The sequence below is a fragment of the Schistocerca americana genome, chromosome 7 (assembly GCF_021461395.2).
Source record: "Schistocerca americana isolate TAMUIC-IGC-003095 chromosome 7, iqSchAmer2.1, whole genome shotgun sequence".
In the NCBI taxonomy this organism is placed as follows: domain Eukaryota; kingdom Metazoa; phylum Arthropoda; class Insecta; order Orthoptera; family Acrididae; genus Schistocerca; species Schistocerca americana.
The window spans coordinates 457,613,995-457,627,527 of record NC_060125.1 but is presented as its reverse complement, the minus strand read 5'-3'; the positions used below and the strand labels follow the sequence as shown (position 1 = coordinate 457,627,527).

General features: G+C 46.0%; 1 protein-coding gene across 1 annotated transcript in view; it reads left to right on the top strand.

Annotated features, from left to right (window-relative positions):
- The first annotated feature begins 1,493 nt into the window (after positions 1 to 1,493).
- The window catches only part of LOC124623008, a 53,102-nt gene continuing 41,062 nt past the window's right edge, over positions 1,494 to 13,533 (top strand). The window contains exons 1-3 of the mRNA XM_047148799.1: positions 1,494 to 1,632; positions 1,726 to 1,876; positions 12,585 to 12,776. Of these exons, the coding sequence (XP_047004755.1) occupies positions 1,494 to 1,632; positions 1,726 to 1,876; positions 12,585 to 12,776 (482 nt within the window). The remainder of the gene's footprint in view (positions 1,633 to 1,725; positions 1,877 to 12,584; positions 12,777 to 13,533) is intronic.

The window sequence follows — 13,533 nt, the reverse complement described above, 5'->3', positions numbered from 1 at the left end:
TCATTGTGGGCCAGGAAATCATAAGGTATGTGTGTGCAAGGTCATATGTAGATGGTGGCACACGTAACAGTAAGGGTGGAGAAGAAACGGCTATGGGTAAGATGCTCTGAGACTCTTGAGGGAGAGGGTGGAGCTGAACAGGGAGGTGTTTAAGGTGGCTGATAGCATGCACTAGGGAGTATGGGTTATCTGCGTGGTGGATGGTGTAGGAGGCTGGGGAAATGGAGAGATGGGGATGGAGGAAGCTTTCATTCTATATCATGGCATCTACATGGTGTTGATAGATGGTGTGGAGGAACAGATGTTAGTGGGTGGGCAGGGAGCAAATATTACACTAAAGGATACTGTAATGTTGTATCGCCATGGTAGTGGAGATTGAGATGAGGATGGGGTGAGAAAGTCAGACTGGCATCATTAAAGAGGCGATGGGCCAAACTGATGTCAATGCCAGAGAGGGAACTGAGTTCTGCCAACACCTCAGCCACCATCACCATGGGGCTAAGCTTCATGATAACAGAGTCGAAGGTCAGCAGATGTTCGCAATGTTTAGGCTGTCAGAGAGGGGGTGGTGTGATAGGGGGTAAGGGTGGCCTGTATGCCAAAGTGTATATGTGGGATTATTGAGGGGACATCGGTGTGGAAGGATGCATTGGGGGGATTTGACAAAGACTGGGTCTTTGTCAGGAATGGGAAGGGCATAGGGGCATTGGGGAGGTATCTAGGTATGGCCAGGGTGAGGGTCTGTGCATCGAGGAATTGAGGGTCATGATTTGAGAGCATGTACGTGTGGGTCAAAGGAGATTCAAGGGTGGGGGATAGCCGGCTGCTGTGGCAAAGCGGTTCTAGGTGCTTCAGGCCAGAACTGCACTGCCGCTACAGTTGCAGGTTCGAATCCTGCCACTTGCATGGATGTGTGTGATGCTCTTATGTTAGTTAGGTTTAAAAAGTTCTAGGTCTAGGGGACTGATGACCTCAGGTGTTAACTCCCATAGTTCTAGAGCCATTTAAATCATTTGGTTGGGGATGAGGTCACATCCATGGGGGTGTTCATGTCGTGGGGATCAGGGGTTTTCTTTGTATATACAGTGGTGCAGGGTCAAAATTATGTGCATTTGGTAGGGTACTGTGATATAACAGGTTGAAAATGGGCTGGGGGATGGGTTGGAGGTGTAGTTGTCAGGGGGCTGGTCCTCCCTGAGTGGCTGGTGAAAGAGGGGTTGGGGGTGTGATTGTGGTGCTGCCTGGGAAACAGGATGCAGAGGGTGGTGGGAACTCTGAAGATGACGATGGGGTGGCAGCTAAGGGTGAGGGAGAGATGGGAAAGTGACAGCTGAAAACAGTACAGGAGTAGGGCAGACAGTGAGGGAAGGGAGAAAAGGGATGGTGTCTGCTGATGAGCTCCATGTGATGGTGGTTGGAACAGCTGAAGGGAAGGTGAAAATAAGGGAGGTGGTAGGGTGGGCCATAGTGATGGTGAGGAAGTGGGGGTGAAGATGGTGACACTGGTGACAGCGACATCAGCTGTGAGGGCAGTATGGTTGAGGAACTATGGTAGTAGTGGTGACAGTAGCAGTGGTGAGGACAGCAATGTCATTGAAGGACTTAAGCGATGGCAGCAGCAGCAGCAGCAATGTTAGGGGAGGGGGACAGTGGTGACTCAACCAGGGCGCGACAGCAGCTCCTATGGCAGGCAGTGAAGGTGCTCTGGCGAATCCCTCTTCACAGTGGCTGGACGTCGACGGAAACAGGTGCCATTCAGTGTCCCCAACTGGGGACAGTGGCAACAGCATCAACAGGAGCTATGCAGAGCCCTCCAGGGTGGCAAGCACAAGGTGGCAATGGCGGCGGCGGCGGCTGCAGAGGCAGCGATCCCTGGGTGGCAGTGGCAGCTGACAGATGAATGGACTGACAGATGGCTAGCAGTGGAAGGGGCCTTTTCTAAAAGTCCTTTTCGATGTCTAGAGACACAAAAATGGTAGCACGATGGGAGTTAAGCTGGAGGGAGAGGAAATGGGCATAGGAGCTATCTTTGGCAGAGAAGAAACGTCGAAAGGTCAGGGAAGAGGGAATAATCTAATTGACCAGAATGTAATAGATGTCAGATTGATGCGAGGCAAAGTGGTTGGCCTTACTGAGGTTGACAGGAAAGGGACAGTTGTCATGGAGGAGAGAGTATTGTGGGGTAGGCAGTTCCCAGTAAGGGTGTGTAAAGCAGACCAATACTTGTGAGAGTTTATTGGGAGCGTGGCATTAAGTCGTGTGCATGCCTGTTAGCAGGCATGGCAATTATTCACAGTAAGCATGTTGCAGATGTGTCATTGTAGCTACCAGTGGCGAGAGTGTCCCAGTCACGAGTGTGGAGAAAGTGTTGTAGAGGTGATGGGTATATGAAGGAGAAGGGTAGCCTGTGGACCAGGACTGGGTGGTGAGTGTGGATGGCTTTTGTAGTGATATAACTGGATACAGCGTTAGACAACATCTGTTGGAGGAACATGGCGATACATGCGTCGCTGGAAGATTGTAGGTTAGGATTGTGGCGTTCGACCTGGGTGTCTATGGAGTCCCAGTAAGCATCCCAGCTGGTGCAGGGGTAATTGAGGACAAATTTAGGAGGAATGTCAGGTTGATGAATGTGGTGAGGATGGCGACCATCAGCGATAGTGAGGAGGACAGGGGTATGGTCTCTGCCAATGAGGTCAAGGACTTCTGCAATGATGTGCCCACGAGGGTTGGGAGAGGCTAGGATCCCAGTAGGAGTGGTGTTTGATTCGAATCAGGTCTGTTGGGGGAGGGGAACCAGGTCTCCCAGGAGGGTGGTGGTAAACTGATGCCACCAGGTTCAGCAGGAACATGGCTGTCATGTAGATGGAGACGGTGCAGACAGTGTGGGCCAGGAAATTGTATGGGATCGGGGTGCAAGGATTGATGTAGATGGTGGCACAGGAGGAATAGGCTGCGCGTGAGAAATTCAGCAGGACTATTGACGCAAAGTGGGGCCCAAATAGGGAGGTGTTTAAGGTGGCCAATAGCAACTTTGCCATGAGCTAGGTGGTACAGGTTATTGGTGCAGTGGAGGGTGTAAGTGGCTGTGGAGACAGAGGGAGTTGGAGGAAGGTTTTCTTTAGGATCAAGGAGGCATCCACACAGTTTCGGTTGAGGGTGTTGAGGAAGAGGTGTTTGCAGACGGGCAGTGAGCAGATATTATGGTAATGTATACTGTGCTATTTTATAAATTATAGAGTGCAGCAATCAGTCGTCCTTCTTTATGAGGGTTTATTTTTCAAATCCATATTTTGGCTAGTGCTAGGCTCTAGCAAAATCTGGATATGCCAAATAAAAACTTCCAAAAAAAAAGGACGACTGGTTGCTGCGCACTATAATTTATAAATCATATCACAGTCACTGAGTGCGCCCACTTTCCTAGTGGGAGGTAACCTAATACTGTAATACTGTCACACCATGGTATAGGAGATTTACACGATGGTGGTGAAGGGGGTGAAGGTGAAGTGGGCCTGGTTTTGGGAGTAGTCAGCATAGGTGAAAGACAGAATGGGCAGCAAGGGCGATTTGGGAAAGTGTGTGGGGCCATTGGAATGGGAGGATGTTTTGTAGGACAATGATGATGAAGTGGATGATGCGCTCAGCAATAGCAGGAGGGCGGAGTGAGTTGATGGCATTCATCTATGGAGAAGATGATGATGGTGAGCGTTGGGATAATGGGAGTAGGTTTTGCTTTACGTTTCGAGGAGTAGGTAGGTTGGGTTTCATTGCAGGTATTACAGGAGGGGGAAGAGGTGAGGTCGGGGCAGTTCTTAAGGAAGTGAGAATCTTTGCAGTGGGGACAAGTAGGGGGACTCTTGCAATTCGCTGTGACATGGTTGTTATACTTAAGGCAATGTTGTCAGTGGTAAGATTGGAGGGGTCAACATTCTGGCATCTATTATAGATGAGGACTCCCTCTGATAGGAGGCGGTCAGAGGAGGAGGACAATTCCATGTATAGTCATACAAGGTAAGTCAGCCCAGCATTATTGAAGATGTAAGAGGCCGAGCAGATTTAAATGTCAGTACGGGAATTGAGTCCTGCCAATGCCTCAGCTTGTGCAATAACGGAGCTAGCTTTGTGATCACAGTAGTGAAGGTCAGCGGATGTCAGGGAGGTTGAGGCTGTCAGAGAGAGGAGGTGGTGTTTGGGGTAATGGTGGCCAGTAGTCTAACTTGGATATCTGGGATTTTGGAGAGGAGATTGGTGTGGAAGGAGGCACTGGGGGATTTGATGAGGACTGAGTCCTTGTGAGGAATGAGGAGCTTTGGGGAAGTATTTAGGTATGGCCAAGGTGAAGGTGTGCTTGTTGTGGAATTGAGGGTCGGGGTATGAGAGGATTAACATGTGGGTCAAAGGAGATGTAGAGGTGGGGGATGGGGTCACGTCCATAGGGGCAGGGTGGTCGTGGGGATCAAGGGATATCCTTGTTGATGGGGTGGCGGCAGGGTTAAAATTGGGGCGTTTGGTAGGTTTCTTGAATATTACAGGTTGGGAAGGGGCTGAGAGATGTGTTGAAAGTGTAGGTGTTGGGGGGAAGGTCTTCCCTCAGGCGCAGGTGAAGCAGGGGGTGGGGGCATGGGTGTGTGTGTGGCAGAGACTATGGTGAAGGCTACTGAGATTTGTGATGGTTGGGAGTCTGATGTAGGTGGTGCAGAGAGTGGTGGGAATTCCGAAAATGACAATATTGTGGCAGCTAAGGGTGAGGGAGAGTTAGGGGAAGTGACAGCTGAAAATGGTGCATGAGTAGGGAAGACAGGGAGGGAAGGGTGAGTGGGGAAGGGGTCTGCTGATGAGCTCCATGTGATGATGGTTGGAGCAGTGGAAGAGGAGGTCAAAATGATGGCCACAGGGACGAAAAACAGTGGCGGCAGTGAGGACAGTAGCAGCAGTGTAGGACAGCAGTGATGGCGGCAGCAGCAGCATCGACAAGGGGTCCCACAGTGCGGAGGGCCAGCGGCGAATTGACGAGGGCTAGGTGGCAGCCATTCCAGCAGATGGTCAAGGCAGACGATGATGGCAACAGGGGTGGCTGGGGTTGTGGTGCGTGGCAGGGTGGGGTGGGGCTGGGCTGGGCTTGGTGAGGATGGACAGGGTAGAGCTTGGCACTGGCAGTGGTGGCTGTTGTGATGGCTCCTGACTGAAGGACAGATGCAAGGACAAATGATTACCTGCTGGCTAGCTGGCTGCCTGGCTAGCTGCCAAACAAACGGCAGTGACACCCAGTGCACAGAGGGCAGCAGCAGGGTAGGGTCTGGGACTGGGGCAGGTGCTCTTTCAAAAGTGTTGAGTCTACCCTGAGGGTAGCCTGCAGATGTCAAATGCATCTGCAACATCCTGCTCCTATATACAGGAGTCATTTAGCAACATAACTTGGGAATAAAACACACTTATACCTACTTACGATCACATTCCGGAGGACGATGTTTCAATCGCATGCCCGGCCATCCTGATTCAGGTTTTCTGTGATTTGCCTAAATTGCTGCAGGCAAATGCCGGGATGGAACTTTTGAAATGGCATGGCTAACTTCCTTCCCCATCCTTCTCTAATCTGATGAGACGGATGACCACGCTGTCTGGTCTCAAGGAATACAGTATGTACATAAAGTTTGGGAACACATTCAATTAGTTATGGCACAAGAATTAAACATTTTACAGATGTCATATATATTGCATTTTTAAGAGAAACTCTAATGGTTTTTTTATTTTATTTTATTTTTATTTTTTTTTAGAAAAATTCGCTATGCGAACCGTGAGTGACCTGGCAGATATCGATACGGTAATCGAATTCTTGCCATACCCATCCCAGCATGGTATCGTCGACTGTGGCAGTCACTTCCCATATTCTCTCCTGGGGTTCTGCTACATCACGTGGTAGAGGTGGTACATACACCAGATCTGTAATGTGTCCCTATGAAAAAAAGGAACATGGAGTGAGATATAGTGATCGGGGATGCCATTCCGTGAAACAGTTGTCCCCTTCTGTAGCACGGCCGATCCATCGATGCAGCAGCTCCATGTTCAGGTACCCACGAACTTTACAATGTATATGGGGTGGAGCCCCATCCAGATGAAAGATGAGCGGAGAGTCCGATTGCGTTTGAGGCATCAGCCCTTGTTGCAACATGTCCAAGTAGAATATCCAGCGACAGTGCTCTATGCGAAGAAGAATCGCCCGTAGAGTCTTTGACGTGACAATGCACAATAAACGTTTACCTTAGGGGAATCACACTCAAATTCATTGCATTAGTGTGGATCCCTTGTACCACAGATTCGACAATTATTCCGGTTAACTTTCCCATTAATGTGAAAAGTGGTTTCATCACCAAAAATTAAGCGATGTGCGATGCCATGCCCATCCTCATTCAATTGTTGCAACTCCGAACAAAACTCAAAACGCTTGTCTTTGTCGTCTGCACTAGCTTCAATTTGAATGGTTTATAGACAACGTCTGTCGCAGGACTTCCCACGCTGTCATTGGAGCCATTTCAAGTTCACGGGATGCACGATGCACCAGTTTCTTTTGGCTCCTTATGAATGTCTCTCGTAAGCGCTCCACATTCACTTCACTCATACTGGGACGTCCGCTTCTCTCTGCTGGGCGCAAGCAACACGTCGTAACGAATTTGGTGTGCCCGTGGTAATGGCCTTCCTTGTTAGTGGCTTCTTACCGTACTTATTTCTAAACATCCCTTGAACAGCTGTAGCAGGCTGGTTTTTGTCGAATTCCAACACACACAGAGCTCGCTCCTCACCTGAACTCGCCATGTTTGCGACTATCGCTGACTCTCGGCAAATTACCGAACTACGCTGTCGCGTTATACATGAAAAGAATCTTTCAGGGTGTTTCTTCAAAATAACATGTGTATGATATCTGTACAATATTTGGTTCTTGTGCAATAAATAAATGAAAGCGTTCCCCGACATTATGTACACCCTGAATATTGTACGATGTATTTTACGAATGTATTTACCTGAACACGATGTCTCAAGACGAAAAAGGAAACTGACCGACCACCTCTAGTCACATCAAGTCCAGTCCAGCGCCATCTACCGACTGTATTGTGTACCTGAATAGCCGGCCAGCCGAGAAACAGCCAGTCGCAAGAAGCCACACTAACCTATGATTTCGTTTTGTTGACCAGCCCCCTCGTGATTCCCACCACCGACCGTGGTAAAATGCGAGTCAAGCACCAGCGGCTGGCATGTATCCGTGACATAGAACCCCAGTTTGAAAAGTTCGGAACAGGACTGTCGTTTTGTCAATACACCTCCAATTTCTCACATGAAATGTAGATTACTCCCTTTTCTACTAGTTATTTTCGAAGACAGAAGAAATCGAACCAGACAAGATTTTTGACATCGCTACATTATTGTCACTTGTTGTGAAAATCCTGTATAACTGTATGCCATATGCTATATATCCTCTAAGTATTCTCTTATCAGCTAGAAAAATATCGTTTATTATCTGCCACGTCCTTCATCACACTACTTCAATATTAAACTCATTTTTAGCTAATGTCGGAGTGTTAAGAATATGCTCTACCTCTGTCACAGGTGTAAGGCGTGTATATTTCTATTGTTCATTGTCAAATCACAATTTATATTTTATTAATAGGATTAAGTAGGAATAATTAATATTTGTCATATTGGAAATAATTGTGGTAGCAGGGAATGTCTGCACCAAAGTTTTGTTGGCAGGAGAGACCGCACTTTAGCGTTCGTAGGAAGTCAGTAGTAAGCGAGAAGTGAAGCGAGTCGGTAGCAGGTCTGAAGCGAGGGGTTGAGAGGAGCGGTGTGCCTGCCAGCCTCTAGGTATGATTTACAAGAGATTATAAACGGATGAACAGAGACATCAGCTAACTATTATAATAAGAGGAACTAATATTATCGAATTAATTTTTTTGAGACACTCAAGACTACTGAAGGTATGTTTGCGCATTGCTGGTTGCAAGATTATTGTAAAAAGTAAGTCCCATTTCAACGTTTGTAAAATCATTTCACTCAGAATATAATTTTACGTTTGCCAGCAGTATTGCATTTCTAATTATAATCCATCGCAAAACCATCAACGTAAAACTATGCAAAAATTCTATTGTTGTCAAGAGAAAGTTTAACTATGAATTACGTAACTTCAGTCAAATTAATTAAAGATTAACGTCAGCTTTGCTATTAAAGAATAACGTCAGCTTTGCTATTAAAGAATAACGTCAGCTTTGGTAATAAATACAGCCACTTATTATGAAAGCCCACCAGCAGCTAATAAAGTATAGTAAAACAGAGTAAGTATATTCATGTAGCAGTTCGATGTAGCAGTCAGATGGCGATCTAGTAACAGTAAAAAAGGTAAGGAACAGTTTTGGGTATAGCACATAACGACTGAGGGCCACGACGACGACACATTCTACGTTTCGTCGAAATAATCAGAAAATCACTTTTAATAAGCAGCAATTAAATTTGTATGCGAAGATAGAGAAAGAGAATAAATTTCAAAGGGAAGATTTCATTTGTTATTATTAAGCAAGAGATAGATATCCTAAGGAAAGGTTTCATAGTTTATTGTAACAGGGGAGGTTATCATTAAGAAAAGAGGTATAGAGCAGACGGAAAGGTTTCACAGGATTCCTCTAACACGCTCTTATAGTGAACAGATGTCTAGTCACATATGAAGTTTCTCAAGTAGCATCACAAAGAAGCTGTAAATATCAGATTTATAAGCGTATCACTTTATAAATTCGATATACAGGTGACTTTATTGCGATGATCATCTCTCCCTGTGCAGGTGGGAGATTGAAATTGCGTTAAAAGATCCCTCTTCTACGTAAAACGCCTGATTAGCGCTCCCACTATACCTGTGTTACTCTCTCTCTCGCTTCCACCCGCCAGTTGGCACGTCATTGGTGAATTGATAGGCTATTTAATTAAATTGATCATGAGAATCCCTTTGCATGGTGAGTAATTTTTTCCCCGCAGTCAGATTACATTCGTCAAGTAATCGTTACAGACGCTTCCGTGATGCCTGTGGAGGCTACCTCTGATACCAAAATGGGTGGTAACAATCGTCAAAAAGCCAATTGCGTTCTGCCTCGCGGTTGCCTTGTGTTTCTGGTGGAAGTAAATCACTTAGAATTCTGGTATATTGGCCCCGACCTATACTTTCTGAGACCTGTCGGCCTATGAGGGTTTGTAGGATATTTCACTCCCTTCTCCAGCCTCACGACATCACCGCCACCGGGTCGCATGTGAACAGTTGTTAGTGCGTCATGAACCTCTGCCCGTGCGTCAGGGCTGTACCGCTCCCAGCCAACAACCTACCGCTCGCCGTGCCGGACAGCTGTTAATGATTACAGACTCGCAAAACCTGTCCGATCCTCCTCAGAAGTATTGGCATCATATATGTCGATGGGTAAATACCAGAGTGTTGAACAATATCCCTCCTGCAAACCCAGCCGTTCTGAGAATCGTTTTCGAAATATCTCGGAAACGCTGCCACAGTGAGAAATACTTGTCTACTGACCACCACATCCCAAACGTATACAAGTCTTCAGACCTAGGTTTCCCTCAAAGTACAGTCATATCGAAGCGTTCCTATTGGAAGCTGAGTCTGAGGAAGGAAACTTACCTTGTGGTTACTTGTGGTGTTACTTCAGCATCAAATATTACGACCCTAGATCTGTGAGGAAAGGGGAGTGGATCAGGTGTGATACATTCAAGATGTGGTTTCATGAAATTTGTGTGGGAGCTGTTGGTTGTAATAGTTCAGCTGTGGGAAATGCGTGTAACAACTACCGGAACATTTAAGAACTGTACCAGCAGTGTAATCCTCCATATTTTGTTTAACAGTGTGACAGATGACAGTGATTCACATATCCCCATTTACGATTCAAACCACAAATTTATAACTTTCCCGATGTTCACCATTCTATATTTTGTTATGTACAATGAAGAAGAACAGTTTTTGAAACAATGTGCCTGCATCATACAAAACGTGTAACTGTGACCTGTTCTCCAATATAATGTAACATCTGTAGTAAAATAATTAGTACCCCTTTGGGACCCAAAATGTTGAAACGATTCATGTAGTCTCCCCTTACCCTAGTTTACAGTAGTTTGCATTTGCTATTATTGCCATATTTGCCATGAGCTACAGGTGCTCTACCGGTATAACAGTAGTTTAGAAACACACTTTATACCAAGGCGAACCTCCGACAATTTACAAAGAAAGTTATGTTTCAATTACATGAAACGTATTCAGTCTGGAGATGGTGTATTGCTTCCATCCTACGGGACAGAAATATCTACATCTATATGACTTCTTTGCAATTTACGCCTAACTGCTTGGCAGAGGTTTCTTCGAAGCACCTTCAGACTATTTTTCCACTATTTCACTCTCTAACAGAGTGCGGGAAAAATGAACAACTAAATATTTACGTACGAAAAGGTCTCGTCGCAACGACAAAAGCCTTCGTTTTAACGAGTGCCACCTCAAATCGTTCGTCATATCGATGACACTCTCTACCCTATTTCACTATAATATAAAACGAGTTGCTCGTCTTTGAACCTTTTCGGTGTCTTCCGCCAACACTTTCTGGTAAGAAACCCATACTGCACTGCACTACTTTAGGAGAGGACGGGCAAGCGTATGTAAGCAGTATCTGTAACGGAATTTTGCATTTTCTAAGTATTCTCCCATTAAAATGCAGTCTTTCTTTTGCCTTCGCTGTAACACTGTCTATTTTAGAGTTCCAATTATAGTTGTTCGTAATTGTAATTATAAGTACGATGAACTTAAACTGGGGTGATCACTTTTATAATGTTTTGGGGAAGGCCAACCAAAGACTGGTATTCAGTTAAACTGGGGGCATTTCAATTTTATTTGCCGTATAAACGAAATTTAACGTATTTCTTTTCGTACTCATGTCGATTCATCACACTTCACTCTGTTCAGAGGCAGTTGCCACTTTTCACACCATAGAGATATACACACACACAACAAAAATGAATGTATGTCTGTGCGCGTGCGCTTGTGTGTGTGTGTGTGTGTGTGTGTGTGTGTGTGTGTGTGTGTGTGTGTGTGTTCCAAATCTCTTCCTAAACCCCTGGGCCAATTTCAACCAAACTTGTTACACATATCCCTTACTGCAGGCAACAATCGCTGTGGGGATAAGAATCGCTTACCTGTTATAGTTCGGGAGACATGGCGTCATAAACAATGAGAGTGCGTGAAAAACTGCCGCATCACGCCTGACATTTAAATTCATTTTCTCTGTGTTAGTAACTCTATTCATAATAAATTTCGCAGGCAAAATCCAAGTCTGTGGCGAAATACACGTACAAAATTGTATCATGGTTCCACACAAAGTTCTGTAGATGAGGTGTCATAAACACTGACATGCGCCAAAAAATGACGCACCATGCACGACGCATAAATTTAGTACATCTTTGCTAATAACACTATTCGTAACTCATTTTGCATGTAGTATCCACATATGTCGCTGAATGTACCTAAGCAAATATATAATTCCACCACACAAAATTCAAGAAATATGACGCCATAAAAACTGAGATTCGTAAGAAAATGTTCTTTAGTATTAAGGTACTCCTACAGTCGAGTCATCTAAAGAAAATGGCTTTTGACAACTTTCAACTGCGAAACGCTAACAGCTGTTAAGTGAAAAGAGCTATGAAGTGGCGTTGTCTCAGAGACGATTACAAAAGTGCGTTGCAGAGACAGACACTGTCTCGGATAGTGCACTTACACGGTTGTCCATTATGAATATTCCGTCGTACGACTATTTCATAATCTCAAACGTGTTCTCACGAATACTTTGAAATGACATTTTTTGATATTAATCTAAAAATACAGTTCATTTATAGGTTTCGCTTCAAATAGAGGATTGGCGAAATGAATACGCGGGCAATGCCACGTTTACCACATACTAAAATATATTAAGGCTCGTACAAGTGAAAAAAGTATATGACAACAAAAGAACTGTTTCTGCATGAGGATTTGGTGGGAACTGGTGCTATTTGGAGACGGAAAATCTTTGTCAAAACATGTTTAAATGAAGATAACAGAAGATTTCAGCAACCCGAACTTCCTAATCCGCATTGGAGGCTACGTCTTGGGACGATTAAGTGGAGAATTCAGGACTACAGAGATGCAAAGGAATTACTTGAAATGTTTCTCCAGCTAGGATTCGGTAGAGAGGGTTAACACAAGCACGTGTTCGCCTGAGCAGATTGGATGAAGACTGTGCTCTTTCCGACCCTGTTACTCTAAAGCTAAACTGCTTAATATTCTTGTGGGGCCAGGTAGGGGCCTAATGCTTTCCCGGGGCAAACAGAATTACAATTGAGTTCGGCGCGGCGAGGCAGCAGCAATGCGGACGCTGAGAGCAGATTTTAATAACAGGCGCGAGGCAGGGCCCGACACGGCACAGTAACCACCGGAAATGCTGTTAGCGGATTAGGAGGCTTCCGGAAGCGAGGCCAGCTGCCGGGGTCGGCCGGGCTAAGAGGATTATCTCGGGCTTTATCAGCCGCTCGGCTCCGCGCCGCGCCGCGCGCTCTCCGGGACAGCTGTTCGCCGCCTACGTCTGCCAGCCGATGGGCGAGGGCGTGTCGGACGGGCCATTCAGACTGGCGGTCCAGCTGACGTGGCAGGAGCACCGCACTCGATATGAATGTTTAGAATCAAACCACACAACAGCCCACTTGGCAGCGACCAATACGTGCGCAATAACTAAAGACCCACAAGGCTTCTTAACGTACACGATTGTCGAGGGTTCCGTGTTCACTTGTTGGCTTTCGTCTCAGGATCATTGACCAACGTTGGTTTGATGACTTTCATGACCCCTTTTCTAGGGTTCCGTACATCGGTAAAATCGTAGCTCTTATACACACAGAGCCAAAGAAACTGGTGCACCTGCCCAATATCGTGTACGACCACAGCGAGCACGCAGAAGTGTCGCAACAAGACGTGGTAAGGACTCGACTAATTTCCGAAGTAGTGCAGGAGGGAACCGACACCATGAATGCTGCAGGGCTATCCATAAATGCGTAACAGTACGAGGGGTGGAGATCTCTTCTGAGCAACACGTTGCAAGGCATCCCAGATATGTTCAATAATGTTCATGTCTGGGGAGTTTGGTGGCCAGCGGAAGTTTTTAAACTCAGAATGGAGCCACTCTGTACCAAAGCTGGACGTGTGGGGTATCGCAATGTCCTGCTGGAAATGCCCAAGTCCGTTGGAATGCGCAATGGACGTGAATGGATACAGATGATCAGACAGGCTACTTACGTACGTGTCACCTGTCAGAGTCGTATCAGGGGTCCCACATCACCTCCAACAGCACACACCCCACATCATCACACAGCCTCTACCACCTTTATCAGTCCACTGCTGAAATGCAGGGTCCATGGATTCATGAGGTGTCTCTATACACGTACACGTCCATCCGATCGAAACAATTTGAATCGAAAGTCGTC